We start from the raw sequence: 23,274 nt of genomic DNA on the forward strand, positions 1-23,274 counted from the left end.
TTATAAAAGCAAAAGGCCGCGGATGCTGGAAATCTGAAACCAACGCTGAGAGTGCTGGAGAAACTCAGCAGGTCTGGCAGCATCTGCAGAGAGAGAAACAGACTGGACGTTTTGAATCGAGTATGACCTTCCTTCACGCCCACTCGTTTCTCCGTGTGTTGCTTACTCTCATGTCATTCATACATTTAGCCACTAAGCCTTCAGTCCCAACATCCAAATCCAAATGATGTCAACAGGAAAAAAATTGAGGCTGTAAATTCTGACCCCTCTGGCACACCACATGCTCCATCTTCCCAGCTTGGAGAAGACTCACTTATTCCTCCTCCCTCCTTCCCTTATTATCTATCCACACCAACATCTTACCCCTTACACAATGAGCTTTGATCTTCCACACTAACCCTCCACGCGGCACACCTTATGAAACACGTGTGCTGGAAATCTCAGTACGGTACATCGACTGGTTTCCCCTTGTCCACACACGTACTCCCTCCTCAGAGAACCACAAGAGACTGGTCAAACACAATCCCCTTTCATCAAACCATGTGGACTCAGCCCAATGACCTTCAATTTACCCTGTTACAGAGTCATAGAGATGTACAGCACGGAAACAGACCCTTCGGTCCAAACAATCCATGCTGACCCAGATATCCCAACCCAATCTAGTCCCACCTGCCAGCACCCGGCCCATATCCCTCCCAAACCCTTCCTATTCATATACCCATCCAAATGCCTTTTAAATGTTGCAATTGTACCAGCCTCCACCACATCCTCTGGCAGCTTATTCCATACACGTACCACCCTCTGTGTGAAAAAGTTGCCCCTTAGGTCACTTTTATATCTTTCCCCTCTCACCCTAAATCTATGCCCTCTAGTTCTGGACTCCCCAACCCCAGGGAAAAGACTTTGTCTATTTATCCTATCCATGCCCCTCATAATTTTATAAACCTCTATAAGGTCACCCCTCAGCCTCCGACGCTCCAGGGAAAACAGCCCCAGCCTGTTCAGCCTCTCCCTGTAGCTCAGATCCTCCAACCCTGGCAACATCCTTGTAAATCTTTTCTGAACCCTTTCAAGTTTCACAACATCTTTCCGATAGGAAGGAGACCAGAATTGCACGCAATATTCCAACAGTGGCCTAACCAATGTCCTGTACAGCCGCAACATGAATTCCCAACTCCTGTACTCAATACTCTGACCAATAAAGGGCCTGGCACAGTAGCTCAGTAGTTAGCACCGCAGCCTCACAGCACCAGGGACCCGGGTTCGATTCCTGACTTGGGCCACTGTCTGTGTAGAGTTTGCACATTCTTCCTTGTGTCTGTGTGGGTTTCCTTCCACAGTCCAAAGATGTGTGGGTTAGGGTGGATTGGCCGTGCTAAATTGCCCATAGTGTTAGGGGCATTAGTCAGGGGTAAATATAGGGTAGGGGAATGGGCTACTCCTCAGAGGGTCAGTGTGGACCTGTTGGGCCGAAGGGCCTGTTCCTATCCTGTAGGGCATCTCAGCTAAAGCATACCAAACACCTTCTTCACTATCCTATCTACCTGTGACTCCACTTTCAAGGAGCTATGAACCTACACTCCAAGGTCTGTTTGTTCAGCAACACTCCCCAGGGCCTTACCATTAAGTGTATAAGTCCTGCTGAGATTTGCTTTCCCAAAATGCAGCACCTCATATTTATCTGAATTAAACTCCATCTGCCACTTCTCAGCCCATTGGCCCATCTGGTCCAGATCCTGTTGTAATCTGAGGTAACCCTCTTCACTGTCCATTATACCCCAGTATTTGGACAAATTGTGTTTTGCTTAACATCAAGTTGGTTGAGCAGTCGAATTGCATCTGGATCATCCACTTCACATCTGCGTTCAAAATAAGAAAGGTTAGTGTCTAGGCTTCCTCCTTAAAATATTTTGAGGGGGTCTAGCCTGTGTCCATAACTGTGTCTTCCCGACTGGAAGTGTTTCGTTCCCTTATTTTCCATCTCCCTCCCCTCACGAAGGAAGGAGATACATTCAGCTTATCTCTGCTTGTGCTGTTCACTTATCTACGTTGTTCCAAGTGCTTTCTGAATTCCGATAAAATGTCTTTAATCTCCTGCTACTTTTCCACGACGTTGACCTTATTCCCCGAAGGTGTGTCACAATTCGAACTCCTTATCAGGTTCCGCGAATCTCGCTCGGGAATGTTACACCGTCCTGCTGCATGGACCAATGCCCTCCGCACCTTCCTTCCCTTCAAATTCATCACAATCACCACACCTCCCCCCAGCTCCCCCACCGTCCCCCCCCCCCCATTGTCCAGAAATCGTCCCCCTCTCTCTCTCTCTCTCTCCTTCCAGTTCTCATTCCCCAACATCTGTTCCGAACAGACCTCACCCCGAAACGATATTGTTTCAAATCTCAAGAGCTGAGATCTAATGGTTAAAAAAAAAACTTGGAAAGCAAACAGTTTTGAACTTTAAGGCATCTCCATGATCCTTGGCATTGGGACTAAATGTTTTGTGACTTAATATTCCAATCAAGGAATACTCTCGGGCCTCCATCTCTCTGGCTTTGCATTACCCTACCCTGCGGTACAATACATAGTCTGACCAAGTTAAAGTATGTCCCTCACAGAGTCCTGTTCCTTTCCCAGGAAACATACCTTTCCATTCAGTGCTTATCATTCCCAGCCTCTGGATCCCTGCTTGGATTCCCACCGTGTTTTTCTGAAGGGATGTTCAGTATTCCATAGAATCCCTACAGTGTGGCCCTACGGCCCAACAAGTCCATACTGAATCTCGGAAGAGTATCCCACCCAGACCCATTCCCCTATCCGATATTTACCCCTGACTCATGCACTGATCCCTGGACACTATGGGACAATTTAGCATGGCCAATCCACCCTAACCTGCACATCTTTGGACTGTGGGAGGGAACCGGAGCACCCGGAGGAAGCCCACGCAGACACAGGGAGAATGTGCAAACTCCACACAGACAGTTGCCTGAGGCTGGAGTCGAACCTGGGACCCTGGTGCTGTGAGGTAGCAGTGCTAACCACTGAGCCACTGTGCTGCCCCAAATCCCACTGGTCTGAAGGATAAAAACATGTCTACTGTGATGGCATAAGAGGATCAAAAAACAGCTCCAGAGACCTGTCAACAATTCTCAGTCACCTGAGACTGTCCATGGCTCAAAGGGCAGGTCAGAGGCTGGGAATCCCGCAGCGAGTAACTCCCCTCCTGACTCCCCCCAAAGCCTGTCCCACCATCAACAAGGCCCAAGTCAGGAGAGTGAGGGAATACTCCCCACTTGACCCTGGATGGGGGCAGCTCCAACAACACTCAAGAAGCTCAACACCATCCAGGGACAGAGCAGCCCCCGCTGGATTGGCCCCTCACCCACAAACATCCCCTCCCTCCCCCACCGACCCTCAGTAACAGCAGTGTGTACCATCCTCTCCCTCCCCCCCACTGACCCTCAGTAACAGCAGTGTGTACCATCCCCTCCCTCCCCCCACCGACCCTCAGTAACAGCAGTGTGTACCATCCCCTCCCTCCCCCCCACCGACCCTCAGTAACAGCAGTGTGTACCATCCCCTCCCTCCCCCCCACCGACCCTCAGTAACAGCAGTGTGTACCATCCCCTCCCTCCCCCACCGACCCTCAGTAACAGCAGTGTGTACCATCCCCTCCCTCCCCCCACCGACCCTCAGTAACAGCAGTGTGTACCATCCCCTCCCTCCCCACACCGACCCTCAGTAACAGCAGTGTGTACCATCCCCTCCCTCCCCACACCGACGCTCAGTAACAGCAGTGTGTACCATCCCCTCCCTCCCCCCACCGACCCTCAGTAACAGCAGTGTGTACCATCCCCTCCCTCCCCCCACCGACCCTCAGTAACAGCAGTGTGTACCATCCCCTCCCTCCCCCACCGACCCTCAGTAACAGCAGTGTGTACCATCCCCTCCCTCCCCACACCGACCCTCAGTAACAGCAGTGTGTACCATCCCCTCCCTCCCCCACCGACCCTCAGTAACAGCAGTGTGTACCATCCCCTCCCTCCCCCACCGACACTCAGTAACAGCAGTGTGTACCATCCCCTCCCTCTCACCCACCGACGCTCAGTAACAGCAGTGTGTACCATCCCCTCCCTCCCCCCACTGACCCTCAGTAACAGCAGTGTGTACCATCCCCTCCCTCCCCCCACCGACCCTCAGTAACAGCAGTGTGTACCATCCCCTCCGTCCCCCCACCGACGCTCAGTAACAACAGTGTGTACCATCCCCTCCCTCCCCACACCGACGCTCAGTAACAGCAGTGTGTACCATCCCCTCCCTCCCCACACCGACCCTCAGTAACAGCAGTGTGTACCATCCCCTCCCTCCCCCCACCGACGCTCAGTAACAGCAGTGTGTACCATCCCCTCCCTCCCCCACCGACGCTCAGTAACAGCAGTGTGTACCATCCCCTCCCTCCCCCCACCGACCCTCAGTAACAGCAGTGTGTACCATCCCCTCCCTCCCCCACCGACGCTCAGTAACAGCAGTGTGTACCATCCCCTCCCTCCCCCACCGACCCTCAGTAACAGCAGTGTGTACCATCCCCTCCCTCCCCCACCGACGCTCAGTAACAGCAGTGTGTACCATCCCCTCCCTCTCCCCCACCGACCCTCAGTAACAGCAGTGTGTACCATCCCCTCCCTCCCCCCACCGACCCTCAGTAACAGCAGTGTGTACCATCCTCTCCCTCCCCCCACCGACCCTCAGTAACAGCAGTGTGTACCATCCCCTCCCTCCCCCACCGACCCTCAGTAACAGCAGTGTGTACCATCCCCTCCCTCCCCCCACCGACCCTCAGTAACAGCAGTGTGTACCATCCCCTCCCTCCCCCACTGACCCTCAGTAACAGCAGTGTGTACCATCCCCTCCCTCCCCCACCGACCCTCAGTAACAGCAGTGTGTACCATCCCCTCCCTCCCCACCGACCCTCAGTAACAGCAGTGTGTACCATCCCCTCCCTCCCCCCACCGACCCTCAGTAACAGCAGTGTGTACCATCTACAAGACCCACTGCAGAAACTCACCAAAGACCCTCAGGTAGCACCTTCCAAACCCACGGCCACTTCCATCTGGAAGGACAAGGGGCAGCAGGTACATGGAAACACCCTCCCCCTGCAACTTCCCCTCTGAGCCCCTCAGCCTCCTGCCTTGGAAATATATCGGCCGTTCCTTCCTGGGTCCGAATCCTGGAATTCCCTCCCTCAGGGACATTGTGGGTCTACCCACAGCACATGGACTGCAGAGGTTCAAGAAGGCAGCTCACCCCCACCTTCTCAAAGTGGGGGGGGGGGGGCAATTAGGGACGGGGCAATAAATACTGGGTCCACCCAGTGACCCCCACGTCCTGTGAATAAATGAAGTAAAACTTCAGCGTGTGGTCTGGTCTGATCCGACTCCTTGAGGTTGTCAGAACTTTTTGCTTTGTGCCCAGTCTCTGACCCCCCCCCACCACCACCCCAACCCCGACAACCCCCCCACTCCCCAAACCGTCAAGTCTCTCTCTGTCCTGAATCCTCTACGTGGACAGAGGTGCGGCTGACAAACTCCCAGCATCAGCTGGGGAGCCATCGAGGGGAATTACTGTTGTGCAATGATAAATGGCTCAAGCTCCTTAAAGGGGGGGGTGGGAGGGGGAGGGGAAGTTGGAGGAGTGGGCGGAGGGGCTGGTGGGGAAGTTTGCGGTTCCAAATGAGAAATCGTCGGATGGAGGTCCGGTTGACGGAGGCGATAACGGGCCCCTGAGCTCACTCGCAACACCCGTCCTCCCCTCACACATCTTCAGGTCTGTCACACTCCCTCCATCCCTTCCTGCTTCGCTTTAAGAGACTTGGTGCCAGCTGTGACAGGCACGGTCCCACCATCTGAACAGGGAGGGTGGAGGGGGGGTTGGCAGCGGAGGCCATTCAGCCCCTCATTCCTGCAGCAGCACCCTTCCCCACACTTACCCCCCCTCCGCTCCCTGGGATGCTCTGCTGTCCTCCGATGCTGCGCGTCTGTCTGTCTTCCTGCCCCCTTTTCCGGGTACATATAAACCCTGGGGGTGGGCAAGAGCGATGGGTTCTGTCCAATCACTGGCCTCAGCTCGCAGGCACCCCCCCACCCCCCCACTGTAGCTGCGTAAGGCTGACCTGAGTCTGGATGGCACAGAGAGTCACTCTGACTAACATCGTCACGCCGACAATCTCTGGCGTCAGCAACGGCTCCGGGCATTTTAACTTTGTGTCTGGTGGAAGGTTCAACCCTCAGCAGAAACTTGGCGAGATAGGCACAGTGCCCTGTGACTGCCCGGTCTCATGGCGCGGGGTTGGGGGGTGGGGGGGGGTGGTGGGAGGAGGAAGGGTGGGGGGAGGCAGGCGGTTTCAGGAAATGCCAGCAGTGACCTTGTTGAGGTGTCTGTGTGTGTTAGAGCGAGAGTGTTTGTGAGAGAGACACAGAGAGAGAGAGAGAGTGTGAGAGAGACACAGAGAGAAAGAGTGTGTGTGAGAGAGCGAGAGTGTGTGTGAGAGAGACACAGAGAGAGAGTGTGAGAGAGCGAGAGTGTGTGTGTTAGGGCGAGAGTGTGTGTGAGAGAGACACAGAGAGAGAGAGTGAGAGAGACACAGAGAGAAAGAGTGTGTGTGAGAGAGCGAGAGTGTGTGTGAGAGAGACACAGAGAGAGAGTGTGAGAGAGCGAGAGTGTGTGTGTTAGGGCGAGAGTGTGTGAGAGAGACAGAGAGAGAGAGTGTGAGAGAGACAAAGAGAAGAAAGAGTGTGTGTGTAAGAGAGCGAGAGTGTGTGTGAGAGAGTATGTGTGTGCGTGTGTGTGAGCATGTTATGTGAGTGTGAGTGTGTGTGTGCGAGTGAATGTATGTGTGTTGTGTGTGTGTGTTGCGTGTGTAGGTGTGTGTTTTGTATGTGTCCGATTGAGTGTGTGTATGTTGTGTGTGAGTGAGTGTGTGTGTTGTGTGTGTAAGTGTGTGTGTGTGTGTAAGTGTGTTGTGTGTGAGTGTGTATCTGTGTGAGTAGTGAATGTGTGTATGTTGTGTGTGTGAGTGAGCGTGTGTGAGTCTGTGTACATGTGACTGTGAGTGAGTGTGTGTGGTGTGTGTTTTGTGTGTGTGTGTGAGCATGTGAGTGTATGTGTGACTGTGTATGTGTGAGTGTGTATGTACGTGCGTGCGTGTATGAGTGTGTGTGCTTGAGTGTGTGTGTGTTGTGTATGTGTGTGAATATGTGTGTGTGAGTGAGTGTGTTTTATGTGTGTGTGTGAGTGTGTATGTGTGTGAATGAGTGTGTTGTGTGCGTGCGTCTGTGTGTGTGAGTGCATGTGTGTCTGTGTGTGTGTGAGTGTGTGTGTTGTGTGTGTTGTGTGTGTGAGTGAGTGTGTATGTGTTTGAGTGAGTGAGTGTGTTGTGTGTGCGTGTGTGTGTGAGTGAGTATGTGTGTGTGAGTGAGTGAGTGTGTTTTGTGTATGTGTGAGTGAGTGTGTTTTGTGTGTGTGTATGTGACTGCGTGTGTGCATGTCTGTGAGTGTGTGTGTGAGTGCGTGCGTGTGTGTCTGTGTGTGTGAGTGTGTGTGCCTGTGAGAGAGAGTGTATGTGTGTGTATGGGTGAGTGTGTGTGTGTATGTGTGTGAGTGAGTGTGTGAGTGAGTGTGTATGTGTGTGTCTGTGTGCGTGAGTGAGGGTGTGAGTGAGGGTGTGTGTGAGGGTGTGTGTGTGAGTGAGGGTGTATGTGTGCGAGTGAGGGTGTGTGTGAGTGAGGGTGTGTGTGAGTGAGTGAGGGTGTGTGTGTGTGTGAGTGAGGGTGTGTGTGAGTGAGGGTGTGTGTGTGAGTGAGGGCGTGTGTGAGTGAGGGTGTGTGTGTGTGAGTGAGGGTGTGTGTGTGTGTGAGTGAGGGTGTGTGTGAGTGAGGGTGTGTGTGTGAGTGAGGGCGTGTGTGAGTGAGGGTGTGTGTGTGAGTGAGGGTGTGTGTGTGAGTGAGGGTGTGTGTGAGTGAGGGTATGTGTGTGAGTGAGGGTGTGTGTGTGTGAGTGATGGTGTGTGTGTGTGAGTGATGGTGTGTGTGTGAGTGAGGGTGTGTGTGAGTGAGGGTATGTGTGTGAGTGAGGGTGTGTGTGTGAGTGAGGGTGTGTGTGTGTGTGTGAGTGAGGGTGTGTGTGTGAGGGTGTGTGTGAGTGAGGGTGTGTGTGTGTGTTGTGTGTGAGGGTGTATGTGTTGTGAGTGAGGGTGTGTGTGTGAGTGTGTGTGTGTGAGTGTGTGTGAGTGTGTGTTTGTGTGAGTGTGTGTGTGTGAGTGTGTGAGTGTGTGTGAGTGTGTGTGTGTGTGAGTGTGTGTGTGTGTGTATATGTGTGTGTGTGTGAGTGTGTGAGTGTGTGTGTGTGAGTGTGTGAGTGTGTGTGTGTGAGTGTGTGAGTGTGTGCGAGTGTGTGTGTGTGTGAGTGTGTGTGTGTGTGTGAGTGTGTGAGTGTGTGTGAGTGTGTGTTTGTGTGTGTGTGTGTATGTGTGAGTGTGTGAGTGTGTGTGTGTGAGTGTGCAGTGCAGAGTGATGTGAGAGTGTAACAATGTCCGACCTCGGAACTAGCGTTGGAATGTGATGAGCTATTGGAAATGTAGCAGGACACACTCCCTCATATCCACGCTCACACTCAAACACTCATATTCAAACTTATGTGCCGACAGACACACACTCACTCACACCCAGCCCCATACTCTCAAACACTCAGATACACTCACAAAAGATGCCCATTTACACTCACTCATTCTCACACAGAGACACACAGACAGGGATATGGGTCCACAGGGAGTACGAGAGAGGGATCGCCTGTCTGTAGATCATTACTGTCCCTCTGTAGGGACAGTGTAGAGGGAGCTTTACTCTGTATCTAACCCCGTGCTGTCCCTGTCCTGGGAGGGTTTGATGGGGCGACAGTGTAGAGGGAGCTTTACTCTTTATCTCACCTCGATTCTGTTTGCCCAGTTCCCCCTCCGTGTAATAACAGCTGGTACCCTCGATCTCTCCAACTGTTTAATCATGTCAATCACCTTGATGTGGTGTCCCTCCCTGAGTGTCTGAGCTCAGGGAGTTTGGGAGGGGTTCGGAGAGCAGCCGTGGGGTACGGTGAGGGATGGTACTACGGTTGGGGGGGGGGAGGGGTGTGTGGTTAGTCAAGGCAGTCTTTGGGACTGTCCTGGGATTTTAACAATTCAATCCTCTTACCTCCAACTACACTCCCTCTCACGGTTTCTGGTTGGTGTGGGGTTTGGAGTGTCGGGGTGTAGGGGTTGGAGTTGGGGGTCTGTTATCAGACAGCCACAGTGACATACAGCACAGAAACCTCCCCTTCGGTCCAACCCGTCCATGCTGACCCAGATATCCCAACCCAATCTAGTCCCACCTGCCAGCACCCGGCCCATATCCCTCCAAACCCTTCCTATCCATATACCCATCCAAATGCCTCTTAAATGTTGTCATTGTACCAGCCTCCACCACATCCTCTGGCAGCTCATTCCATACACGTACCACCCTCTGGGTGAAAAAGTTGCCCCTTAGGTCTCTTTTATATCTTTTCCCTTCTCACCCTGAACCTATGCCCCTCCAGTTCTGGACTCCCCAACCCCAGGGAGTTTACCCTATCCATGCCCCTCACAATTTTATAAGCCTCTATAAGGTCACCCCTCAGCCTCCGACGCTCCAGGGAAAACAGCCCCAGCCTGTTCAGCCTCTCCCTGTAGCTCAGATCCTCCAACCCTGGCAACATCCTTGTAAATCTCTTCTGAACCCTTTCAAGTTTCACAACATCTTTCCAATAGGAAGGAGACCAGAATTGCACACAATATTCCAACAGTGGCCTAACCAATGTCCTGTACAGTCGCAATGTGACCTCCCAACTCCTGTACTCAATACTCTGACCAATAAGGGAAAGCATACCAAACGCTACCTTCACTATCCTATCTACCTGCGACTCCACTTTCAAGGAGCTATGAATCTGCACTCCAAGGTCTCTATGTTCAGCAACACTCCCTAGGACCTTACCATTAAGTGTATAAGTCCTGCTAAGATTTGCTTTCCCAAAATGCAGCACCTCACATTTATCTGAATTAAACTCTATCTGCCACTTCTCAGCCCATTGGCCCATCTGATCCAGATCCTGTTGTAATCTGAGTTAACCCTCTTCGCTGTCCACTACACCTCCAATTTTGGTGTCATCTGCAAACTTACTAACTGTACCTCTTATGCTCACATCCAAATCATTTATGTAAATGACAAAAAGCATTGAACCCTGCACCTCAACCAGCTTTGTTATCGATGAATTACTGAGGTAAATATCCTTTCCCAGCCCATGTGAATGGATTGTGTGAAAGGAGCTTTCCCTAGTGACTGTACAGATGGCTTTGTAGGAGCAAGAGGAGGCCATTCAGCCCTTCCAGCCTGTCCTTCCATCCAAGGAGATCTGTGACCCAACTCCCTACACGTCTTTGCTTCAGAAAAATGGATTGCCCTCAGATTCGAAACGAAACAACTGATCCTGCGCCCACTGCTGTTTCTACAAGAGACGTCCAAACATCTCCTAACCTTTGTGGGTCAAAGTTCGTTCTAACATCTCCCCTGACCATTCTGGGCACGAATTCCCAGACTCTGCTCCCTCGTTCTAGAATCGAGGTGTACAAAATAATGAGAGGAATAGATAGAGTCAGTGGCCAGAGACTTTTCCCCAGGGCAGGATGGACTGGTACGAGGGGTCATAGTTTGAGGATATTAGCAGGAAGGTATCGAGGAGACGTCAGAGGAAGGTTCTTTATACAGAGAGTTGTGAATGTATGGAATGCGTTGCCAGCGGTGGTGGGGGAAGCAGAGTCATTGGGAACATTTAAGCGACTGTTGGACATGAACATGGAGAGCAGTGGGTTGAGGGGTGCGTAGGTTAGGTTACTGTATTTTACATTAGGAGTAAATCTCGGCACAACATTGTGGGCCCAAGGGCCTGTTCTGTGCTGTACATTTCTATGTTCTACGTCCAATGTAATCTACAATCAGTGGAGATAGTTCACTGTGATCTACCCTGTCTTATCCTGCTCAGATCTTGAAGATTTTAAACTCCCTAATTTCGAGAGAAAACAGTCCTCATTTGTACGAATTCTCCGTCCTGTCGACCGACATTGTAACACCGCCAAGGTTTTGTTTGCTATTGAAACACATGCAATGGATACAATGAAATATGACGCAGATTAGACATAGAGATAATACATAACTGTTCAAAAGATACACGTGGGGTTTCGTGAGGAATGAAACACTGTGGCTGTAACGTTGGACGTTCTTGCTAAATCTGATGTCAGAGTTGAAGCCTGTGATTTCCTGGGCGGTTCTCACACTCCTCCCACTTCAGACTCGATCTCACTGGTTTACCTGGGTCCGAGCGGTCAGAGCGAGTGCATGGCACTCTCCACCAGAAACGCAGGGGTGCGTAACGCTCCCCACAAGCTGCGACCTTCAACACACACTCATTCGCCACCTCTCGAACCCAGGAATTTGGTTTGTAACCCACTTTCTCTGTGCTCCCGGAAGGGGAAAACATAACGTCTCCAATGTTTCGGGCCCACCGGCAGATGGAAAAGGAGGCTTTATGTTTATCTCAGGCATGGGGTGTGGGGGTATCACTGGCCCGGCATTTTTCGCCCCGTCCCTAGTTGGCCCCCCTACTTGAGAAGGTGGGGGTGAGCCGCCTTCTTGAACAGCTGCAGTCCATGTGCTGTGGGTAGACCCACAATGTCCCTGAGGGAGGGAATCCCAGGATTCGGACCCAGGAAGGAACGGCCGATATATTTCCAGGTCAGAGGTGCATTTTGAGACATTTTGCCACATTTATAGGGCTAGGATAAATAAAGTATGAGAAAGTGAGGACTGCAGATGCTGGAGATCAGAGCTGAAAAATGTGTTGCTGGAAAAGCACAGCAGGTCAGGCAGCATCCAAGGAGCAGGAGAATCGACACTCCTGAAGAAGGGCTTATCCCGAAACGTCGATTCTCCTGCTCCTTGGATGCTGCCTGAACTGCTGCGCTTTTCCAGCAACACATTTTTCAGCCAGGATAAATAAAGTTGACTTCAGCTCAAAGCCCAGGGATGTCAGATAAAATTCAGACAAACGCAGGTTCAGAGTTTTTGAGGAAAAACAATTCACTGCAGCTGCTGGTCAGAGACGGAGTTCCAAAGGGAAGCAGGATTCATGGACTTCAGAGCAATGAGAGACAGTTTTTACAGTGCTGCATCACTGGGTAAAGCCACCAGGGGGTGGTGTTGCTACATGTACCTGCACAAACCACAATTCCATGTGAAATGAATGGGAGATTCACCAAAATGACAGAATATACCCTCTGACAGTGCCCACTCCGTCAGCACTGACCCCCTGACAGTGCCCACTCCCTCAGCACTGACCCTCCGACAGTGCCCACTCCCTCAGCACTGACCCTCCGACAGTGCCCACTCCCTCAGCACTGACCCTCCAACAGTGCCCACTCCCTCAGCACTGACCCTCCGACAGTGCGGCCCTCCCTCAGCACTGACCCTCCGACAGTGCCCACTCCCTCAGCACTGACCCTCCGACAGTGCCCACTCCCTCAGCACTGACCCTCCGACAGTGCGGCCCTCCCTCAGCACTGACCCTCCGACAGTGCGGCACTCCCTCAGCACTGACCCTCCGACAGTGCGGCACTCCCTCAGCACTGACCCTCCGACAGTGCGGCGCTCCCTCAGCACTGACCCTCCGACAGTGCGGCACTCCCTCAGCACTGACCCTCCGACAGTGCGGCACTCCCTCAGCACTGACCCTCCGACAGTGCGGCACTCCCTCAGCACTGACCCTCCGACAGTGCGGCGCTCCCTCAGCACTGACCCTCCGACAGTGCCCACTCCCTCAGCACTGACCCTCCGACAGTGCGGCCCTCCCTCAGCACTGACCCTCCGACAGTGCGGCCCTCCCTCAGCACTGACCCTCCGACAGTGCGGCACTCCCTCAGCACTGACCCTCCGACAGTGCGGCGCTCCCTCAGCACTGACCCTCCGACAGTGCGGCACTCCCTCAGCACTGACCCTCTGACAGTGCGGCACTCCCTCAGCACTGACCCTCCGATAGTGCCCACTCCCTCAGCACTGACCCTCCGACAGTGCGGCACTCCCTCAGCACTGACCCACCGACAGTGCGGCACTCCCTCAGCACTGACCCTCCGACAGTGCGGCACTCCCTCAGCACTGACCCTCCGACAGTGCGGCACTCCCTCAGCACTGACCCTCCGACAGTGCGGCACTCCCTCAGCACTGACCCTCCGACAGTGCGACACTCCCTCAGCACTGACCCTCCGACAGTGCGACACTCCCTCAGCACTGACCCTCCGACAGTGTGGCACTCCCTCAGCACTGACCCTCCGACAGTGCGGCGCTCCCTCAGCACTGACCCTCCGACAGTGCGGCACTCCCTCAGCACTGACCGTCCGACAGTGCCCGCTCCCTCAGCACCAACCCTCCAACAGCATGGCAATCCCTCAGTACTGACCCTTCAATATCGTGACGCTCCTTCAGCACTGACCCTTATATATTGCAGCACTCCCTCATGTTGTGTAGTTGAAGGTGTGCACTGTCCCTTTAAGAGAACGTGAATGCTATTCTGAACTGAGAGATTACAAGCCCCTGTGTATATGATGTGATTATATTCCGAGAGCGCACTGGAAAATTGAAAATATGTAACATTTGATTGTTAAATGGATACCTGAGTTCTGCTTGCTGTTTTGACATCAATTCGAATTTAACCAATCAGTTTAAATTACTCCCCAGAATACTAAAACCTCATTGAGTTTGAATGTATTGTTCTTGCCACCATTGAACCAATGAGACGATCCAATTTTGGGGATATAAAAATGCAGGCAGTTTGAAAATTGGAGCGAAAGCAACTGCCATCAAAACAGAAATGCTTGGAGAGCTAACACCCTGCTATCCAAGAAATTAGGAAACACTCTCTATCAAAGGCAGGTTTTCAGATGAAACATACTCGTAGTAAAACATACTCGATGACCCAGGGAGATCTTCAGCCAGAAGGGGAAAGACAGAAGACAATAGTGGCTGTGTGGTTTTGAAATTAAGTTATCGTAATTTTAATAAGTGTTTTATTGGAACAGCATCTTGTTATAGAGTCAGAGACAGGTAATAAGCAGTTAAGACAAAGTGGGTGCTTAGAGATGTGAATAGCTGTTGCTGAATGTTCAGTTTTTGAGTTAAAAATAAATTGATGGTATTTTCTTTAAATAGTGGAATTCTCTGTGGGCTCATATTTAACAGGTTACAAGGTGGGGTGAGTTTTTCTGAGTGTTTGGTTTAATTAACAGAGGAGTTCACTGTCGTGTCGCAACAGTTTGGGGAGCTCGGGTCTGAGATTGGACTTAGACAGATCGAGTCTGAGCTTCAGATCAATTTGAACTGATTTGAAAGATCCCAAACCCCTTGCCGGTTAATGTCCGAGATCTTTCAATAAAACGTGGCTGAAACGATTTGTTTAACTTCAATTACTTGTGGTGAGTTCAATTCAAAGAGAGGGAAATGGCTCTTAACATTGTGCAAGATGTTCTGAGGTTCAAAAGGTGCTTCCCCAAATTTGCCAAGAAAATTTAGAAAGATTGAGGGAGGACATACTTTTAGAATTAGCAAATAGATTCGAATTGGCCCACCTCCAACACACCCCATCCACCTGGACATCCCGTGTTGGCCTCTTACCCACCCTCGATCTCTTCATTGCCAACTGCAGCCGTGACATTAACCGCCTCAACTTCTCCATCCCCTCACCCACTCCAACCTCTCACCCTCGGAACGTGCAGCCCTCCACTCCCTCCGTTCTAACCCCAAACTCACCATCAAACCAGCAGACGAGGGAGACGCGGTAGTAGTTTGGCGCACCGACCTTTACACCGCTGAGGCTAAAGGCCAGCTCGCGGACACCTCCTCCTACTGCCCCCTTGACCATGACCCCACCTCCCACCACCAAACCATCATCTCCCAGACCATCCATAACCTCATCACCTCAGGGGATCTCCCATCCACTGCCTCCAACCTCATAGTCCCACAACCCTGCACTGCCCGTTTCTACCTCCTGCCCAAAATCCACAAACCTGACTGCCCCGGCTGACCCATTGTCTCAGCCTGCTCCTGTCCCACCAAACTCATCTCTGCATACCTCGACACGGTCCTTTCCCCCTTAGTCCAAGAACTCCCCACCTACGTTCGGGACACCACCAACGCCCTCCACCTCCTCCATGATTTTCACTTCCCCAGTCCCCAACGCCTTGTCTTCACCATGAACATCCAGTCCCTGTACACCTCCATCCCCCATCACGAAGGACTCAAAGCTCTCTGCTTCTTCCTTTCCCACCGTACCAACCAGTACCCTTCCACTGACACCCTCCTTCGACTGACTGAACTGGTCCTCACTCTGAACAACTTCTCTTTCCAATCCTCCCACTTCTTCCAAACCAAAGGAGTAGCCATGGGCACCCGCATGGGCCCCAGCTATGCCTGCCTCTTCGTCGGATATGTGGAACAGTCCATCTTCCGCAGCTACACTGGCACCATCCTCCACCTTTTCCTCCGCTACATCGATGACTGTATCGGCGCTGCCTCGTGCTCCCATGAGGAGGTTGAACAGTTCATCCACTTTACCAACACCTTCCACCCTGACCTCAAATTCACCTGAACCGTCTCAGACTCCTCCCTCCCCTTCTTAGACCTCTCCATTTCTATCTCGAGCGACCGAATCAACACGGACATTTACTATAAACCGACCGACTCCCACAGCTACCTAGACTACACCTCCTCCCACCCTGCCCCCTGTAAAAATGCCATCCCATATTCCCAATTCCTTCGTCTCCGCCGCATCTGCTCCCAGGAGGACCAGTTCCAATACCATACAACCCAGATGGCCTCCTTCTTCAAAGACTGCAACTTCCCCCTAGACGTGATCGACGATGCTCTCCACCACATCTCCTCCACTTCCTGCTCCTCCGCCCTTGAACCCCGCCCCTCCAATCACCACCAAGACAGAACACCTCACCTACCACCTCACCAACCTCCATATACATCGTATCATCCTCCGTCATTTCCGCCACCTCCAAACGGACCCCACCACCAGGGATATATCTCCCTCCCCTCTCCTGTCAGCGTTCCGGAGAGACCACTCCCTCCGTGACTCCCTCGTCAGGTCCACACCCCCCACCAACCCAACCTCCACTCCCGGCACCTTCCCCTGCAACCGCAAGAAATGCAAAACTTGCGCCCACACCTCCCCCCTCACTTCCCTCCAAGGCCCCAAGGGATCCTTCCATATCCGCCACAAATTCACCTGCACCTCCACACACATCATTTACTGCATCCGCTGCACCCGATGTGGCCTCCTCTATATTGGGGAGACAGGCCGCCTACTTGCGGAACGTTTCAGAGAACCCCTCTGGGACACCCGGACCAACCAACCCAACCACCCCGTAGCTCAACACTTTAACTTCCCCTCCCACTCCGCCAAGGGCATGCAGGACCTTGGCCTCCTCCTTCACCAAACCCTGGCCACACAACAGTTGGAGGAAGAGCGCCTCATCTTCCGCCTAGGAACCCTCCAACCACAAGGGATGAACTCAGATTTCTCCAGTTTCCTCATTTCCCCTCCCCCCACCTTTTCTCAGTCCCAACCCTCGAACTCAGCACCGCCTTCTTGACCTGCAATCTTCTTCCTGACCTCTCCGCACCCCCCCCTCTCTGGCCTATCACCCTCACCTTAACCTCCTTCCACCTATCGCATTCCCAACGCCCCTCCCCCAAGTCCCTCCTCCCTACCTTTTATCTTAGCCTGCTGGACACACTCTCCTCATTCCTGAAGAAGGGCTCATGCCCGAAACGTTGAATCTCCTGCTCCTCGGATGCTGCCTGACCTGCTGCGCTTTTCCAGCAACACATTTTCAGCTCCGATCTCCAACATCTGCAGTCCTCACTCTCTCCTAGAATTGGGTCGAACCAGGGACAAAGGGAAAGCTGAAATTGTAACGGCATTGCTCAAACACTTAGGTGTGTCAGAGAAACAGACAAGTGCAGTAGAGTTAGAAAAACTTAAATTGCAATTGAGGCAAATAGAGTTAGAACAGAGAGAGTTCGAAAGAGAGAGAAGAAAGAAAGAGAGAGAGAGAGGGAAAAGAAACAGAGAGAAGGTTGTTAGCTGAGCAGGAACAAAGAGCGAGCGGGTTTGAACTTCTGGAGATGCAAATTCGGAAGGTCAAGTTAACAGGATGGAGATGAAGAGAGAAATTAGCGATATTAGATTAGATTAGATTACTTACAGTGTGGAAACAGGCCCTTCGGCCCAACAAGTCCACACCGCCCCGCCGAAGCGCAACCTACCCATACCCCTACATTTACCCCTTACCTAACACTATGGGCAATTTAGCACGGCCAATTCACCTGACCTGCACATCTTTGGACTGTGGGAGGAAACCGGAGCACCCGGAGGAAACCCACGCAGACACGGGGAGAACGTGCAAACTCCACACAGTCAGTCGCCTGAGGCGGGAATTGAACCTGGATCTCTGGCGCTGTGAGGCAGCAGTACTAACCACTGTGCCACCGTGCTGCCCACGATATATACAAATATGTTAAAACTTGGCTGTATTTCAATGAGAAATTGGCTAGACAGATGGACTATGGGTAATGCAAGTTCAGACTACACTGGTAGGCAGAGCTAGTGAGATATTTGCCGCGCTGTCAGATGAGGGGGTCAAGAGATTATGAAGAGGTTAAACAGGTTATTTTAAGTGCTTATGAATTGGTACCAGAAGCATATAGACAGCGGTTCAGAAACACAAAGAAGGAACCAAGTCAGACTTATGTTGAGTTCAAAAGAATTAAACAGTCATTTTGATCGATGGGCATGTGCTTTAAAAATAGATAAGACCTTTGATACTCTACGAGAGATTATTCTGCTGGAGGAGTTTGAAAACTCCCTTCCAGAGATGGTAAGAGTTCATGTGGAAGAACAGAAAGTTCAGGAAGTGAGAAGGGCAGCAGGGAGGGCAGATGATTACACGCTGGTGCATAAGACAAGCTTCAGGCCAGAATTCCATCCTGTGAGGGATAGAAGTTGGGAGAAGGGAAGATCCTACACTATAAGACTAAGAGTCGAGTGCGCTGGTAAGAATTTACCACAGGATAAAAAAGAAGGTGGAAATAGGGTAAAAGGCCTCAGGTGTTTCCTCTGTAATGGAGTGGGACACATAAAGTCCCAGTGCTGGTCATTAAAGCAAGGCATTGTGGGAAAAGGTGTGGTAAAAGGAGCTAAGCCAGTGGCATTAGTGAAGGTTGTGAAGGAGACCCCAAGAAGGGTCGAGGAGCTGCAGGTGAGTGCACAGCCCAGGCAGGGACTGGGTATGAAGTTAGTACCTGACCTCTCCAAAGAATTTGCATCTGTGGGTAAAGCTTACTCTGAAAGAATGGGGGGAGAAGGATAAGAAGTTATAGTTTTGAGAGATACAGGATCTAACTGATAGTAAGGGATGAGTGAATATGCCCTCTTTCTGATCTGTGACTCGAGAGTGTGGTCATGTGTGGGATAGATGGACTGAAATCCCGCCTTCCCCTCTGTAAGACCAGGTTGGAGTGCCAACTCCAGACTGGGGAGGTTACAGTGGGACTGATTGACAGAGTGTCAGTCCCAGGAATACAGTTTGTTCTTGGGAATCATTTGGCAGGATCCAAGGTGGGAGTGACCACCCCTTGTTGTGGAGAAGCCCAAGGAAGTCCAAGAAACTGAGGGGGTTAAAACAGAAATATGCTGGTATTTACCCAGACTGTGCGGTAACCAGATCCCACCGTCATGAGTCACAGCACGAAGCAAAAACTAAAAGGAGAGATGAAGGAGTTGAGGTTCAGTTAGTGGATGCACTTGCAGAGTCACATTGTACTTTTCTCAAAAACTGCCTGAATCTGTGAGCTCACTTTTTACATTAGAATCAGTCTAAACGTTATGGTACAGACAGGGAACACAGGGGGGGCTAACACCTTCAACATCGTCTCTGGTTGACACCAATTGTTCCAGTTAACCTGAGAATGTAACTTTTAAAACAAAAGGTTTTGTGATTGACACGTGAAAGAGGTGAAGCTATCACGGTATTCGAACAGATGAAAGTCTCAGCAGACAAACCAGGTACTTTTCAGTGTATAATTTCAGTTACATCACACTGTAAACTTTTTGCTCTCAATTCTGTGTCTTACAATGGTGCCTCCACTATCACCTGATGAAGGAGCAGCGCTCTGAAAGCTAGTGCTTCCAATTAAACCTGTTGGACTATAACCTGGTGTTGGGTGAGTTTTAAGATTGCTTTGTCGGACTCAGCAAGATGTTAACGATTCTGTAGGCCTTGCTGTGGACAGCTCTGCCTAATAGCCAAGGCCTACTGGTGTTTTTTTTTAACCATCCCCGGCCAACTTATGTGGTGGAATTATTAGTTTAAAACCTTACAGAACACGTATTTGTTGATATTTGGGAGGGGGAAGGATGCCAAAGGGAAAAGGAGCGAGCAAACAGCAGGAGGGAGGACACTTCCCTGCAGCACCTACCCCACCAGAGACTGCAGCAGCAGCCGCCTCTCCTGAGCCCCCCCACCCCCCTACCCCCGGGGACCTGACAGACTCTCAGGACTTGGCTGCGGCAATAGAGAGACTTAGCTTGAATGTTGCGGCTGCGATTGAGGAGATCCGTGGGGAGATTCGTGCCCAGCTCCCACCTATCGCGTCCACGCTGCAGGAGCACGAGCAGGAGATCCAGGGCCTGGGGGGAGAGGCTGGAGGAGGTGGAGGGTCGGGCTAAGGCCTCAGAAACTGCGATGGCGCCCTCATCCAGTCGGATCCAGGTGCTGGAGCCAGAGGTGCGGGCCTTGTGAGACCATATGGACAACCTCGAAAAGTGTCGGGCTCCCTGAAGCTGAGGAAGGTGAGCAGCCCAGTCAGCTCCTTTGAAAGCTGGCTGCTGAAGGTTTTGGGCCTTCACGTGGAGTCCAGCAGGCTGCAGATTGAAAGGGCGTATCGGGTCACAGTGCATAGGTCAGGGCTGGTGCAGCGTCCCCGCACGGTCCTAGTGCATTTCCACTCATATCAGGACGAGCAAAAAGTCATAGAAGCTTCCAGATCCCTGGGAAAAGATCTGCAGGCACTGCTGAACAAGGGGTCAAAAATCACGTTTTTCCAAGATTTCTCTGCCACTGTAATTCGAAAGAGGAAATCCTTCGATGAAGTTAAAAAGCGGCCGAGGAACCTGGGCATCCACTACTCCATGAAGTACCCCGCAGCCCCCCATTTCAGCCACGAGGACTCAGTTTACTCGGCAGATTAGGCTAAAAACTTTGTGGACATTTTAAAATAGACAGATTGGCCTGAAGAATACGGTTAATGTTTGTTCCCTTTTCTATCTTTCCCCATGTTTTCCCTTCCTTTTTTAAAAAGTTCCTTTCTTTCTCCCAAATAATTCTCCTTTTTGGAAAGGGGGGGGGGGAAAACACCTTGGAATAAGGTATTCCTATTTTTTTTAATACCTGGATTTTCTGGGAAATTTTGTGGAAGGTCTTTGTTGTCTTTCTCGATCTTTTTTTTGTTTGTTCTGTTTCTCTTTCAGTCAGAAGTCGGAGTGACACGAAGCCAGGGTTGGGTGGAGTGCTCATCCTGACTTGGTCTTTTTTTTTCTGTTGATTTAAGGAGCATCTCCTTGGTTTTTTTTCCTGGCCTAAGGCCGGGGCACAGTCCAGGTTTGAAGGAGCTGTGAAGGAGGGGATGGGTAAGGCGAGTGCCCCCTATGGGCAGGGGGAAGAGTCATCCATTCAAGGTTCTATGTAGTTTTCTTTGTAGTTTTTTTGGTATAATAGTTGTTTATAGTTATGATAGAGCAGTTTCTGTGTATATAGTTCTTCGACTCTATGGCTCTTTATTTACTTATGCTCGGCGCTTTGTAAGCAGGGTTCTCCCTCCCAGGGGTTCAAGGGTGTCTGAAAGGGGATATGGCTAAGTGTCTTATTAAATGGTGCACTTGGAACATTAAGGGAAGTCATTCGCCTGTTAAAAGGAAAAAAGTTCTTTTTAGCCTTAAGAGGGAAAGGGATGATATCGCTTTGTGGCAGGAAAACCATCTTGATGATGGGGAATGCCTGAAATTACAACACGGGGGTTATGACCGGATATTTACTACTAAAAGTAGGGGAGTGCTGGTACTTATTCAGAAAAATCTTCCGTTCACATTACTAGAGCAGGTGAAAGATGAGCAGGGACTGTTTGTGATACTTAAAGCCCTGATACATGGGGAGGAATATGGCTTTTTAAATGTCTTCTGTCCTCCGGCGCTTCCCCTCAAATTTTTGATTAGTGCTTTCTCTAAGTTGAGTGCTTTTGGAACACGGCACGTTATTATTATGGGGGGGGGGGGTTAATTGTCTTTTGGATCCGACAGTGGACAGGATGCCTTGTGGGTCCCCAACTATTTCTTCATAGGCCAAGTAGGTGGTTGACGTATGCGAGGAGTTGGGGCTGGTGGATATTTGGAGATGTCTACACCCTACTGGCAGGGACTTCACCTTTTTTTCAAACCCACATAATTGTCACATGAGGATTGACCACTTTCTGGCTCCCTCGGCCCTTCTGGATTCGATTATGGGCAGTAAAATTGGGAATATAGCTATCTCTGATCACGCGACAGTATATCTGAAGGTTAAGGCCAAGAGTGAAGGGTTAGGTTTGCAGCACTGGCGTTTGGACCCTTTTCTCCTTAAGGATTCCAAATTTGTGGAATACCTTTTTGAAGGAGTTTCAGGAACTCTTGACTATCAACTCAGGCACAGCTAGTAGTCCGTCCATGCTATGGGAGACCGCTAAGGCCTTTACTAGGGGATTCGCTATTTCCCATTCGGCTAGCCGGAAACGACAGAAGGAGGAACAGCAGCGTCTACTTGAGACGCGTTTGAAAGCCGCGGATGCAGCACATTTTGCGCGGCCTTCGGTGACTAAGTTACAGCAGATCATGGCCCTCAGGGCTGCCTTGAATTCAATTTTGACACAAAACACAAAGAACGAACTTGCTTTTGCTGGACAGAGGCTGTTCGAATATGGGGATAGGCCAGGGAAGTATTTAGCGTACCCGATTAGGAAAAAAGCGTGCTCCCCAATCCATTGCTGCAATCAGAGACAGCGCCAGGGTCCTTACACACGATGCTAAAAAGATTAATGAGGCTTTTCAGAGCTTTTACTCTGAGTTGTATCGGTCTGAAGGTTGCGAGGACAGGAGGGCTAAAATGGAGCCCTTTTTTAAGAACCTGGACCTCCCAGGGGTAACCTTGGAACAGGCCTCTCTCCTTAATGCCCCCTTGATAGTTCAGGAAATACAGGAGGCTGCTAGGCACCTTCAGACTGGGAAAGCACCTGGCCCTGATGGTCTCCCGGGTGAGTTTTATAAGGAGTTTATAGGGATTCTGTCAGAGCCGATGTTGGAGATGTACAATCACTCCGATATGCATGAATGCCTGCCACCATCTTTGAGAGAAGTTAATGTTTCCTTAATTCTTAAGAAGGGGAAGGTTCCTGAGGATTGTGCCTCATACAGGCCCATCTCTCTGTTAAATTCAGATTTCAAGATTCTGTCCAAGATCCTGGCCCTGAGATTGGAAAGGGTGTTACCCCATATTATTAAAGAGGACCAGACAGGCTTTATAAGGGGCCGTAGGCTTCCTTAGATGCAGAGAAAGTGTTTGATCAGGTGGAATAGCTGTATCTTTTTTATGTCTTAGAACAGTTTGGGTTGGGTGGGGTCTTTGCTCGGTGGGTGGAGGTTTTATATTACCACCCTCTGACCGCGGTCATCACTAACGGGGTGAACTCTGGGAATTTTATGATTGGTCGGGGTAGTCGGCAAGGCTGCCCCCTCTCACCGTTGTTGTTTACGTTGGTGATAGAGTCGCTGGCAGAGGCCATTCGTCAGAACATCCACATAACCGCTCCGGAAGTAGGATCGAGGGCACTCAAGCTTACACTGTACGCGGATGATGTCCTTCTGTTTTTATCAAACCCGATCACTTCCGTCCCCCATTTGATACATTTGGGGCTATTTCAGGATAATAAGATTAACTTTGCAAAATCGGAGGCTATGCCTTTGGGGAACCTGAAGGATGTGCCAGAGGTTGAAGGTGGCCCTAAGTTCCCTTTGAAGTGG

General features: G+C 51.1%; 1 protein-coding gene across 1 annotated transcript in view; it reads right to left on the minus strand.

Moving 5' to 3' along the window:
• Window positions 1-6,328, minus strand: part of LOC140458866 (fish-egg lectin-like) — a 33,737-nt gene extending 27,409 nt beyond the window's left edge. The window contains exon 1 of the mRNA XM_072553566.1: window positions 6,167-6,328. Within this exon, the coding sequence (XP_072409667.1) occupies window positions 6,167-6,205 (39 nt within the window). The 5' untranslated portion in view covers window positions 6,206-6,328. The remainder of the gene's footprint in view (window positions 1-6,166) is intronic.
• Between the last annotated feature and the right edge of the window lie 16,946 nt (window positions 6,329-23,274).

The sequence above is a fragment of the Chiloscyllium punctatum genome, chromosome 34 (assembly GCF_047496795.1).
Source record: "Chiloscyllium punctatum isolate Juve2018m chromosome 34, sChiPun1.3, whole genome shotgun sequence".
In the NCBI taxonomy this organism is placed as follows: Eukaryota; Metazoa; Chordata; class Chondrichthyes; order Orectolobiformes; family Hemiscylliidae; genus Chiloscyllium; species Chiloscyllium punctatum.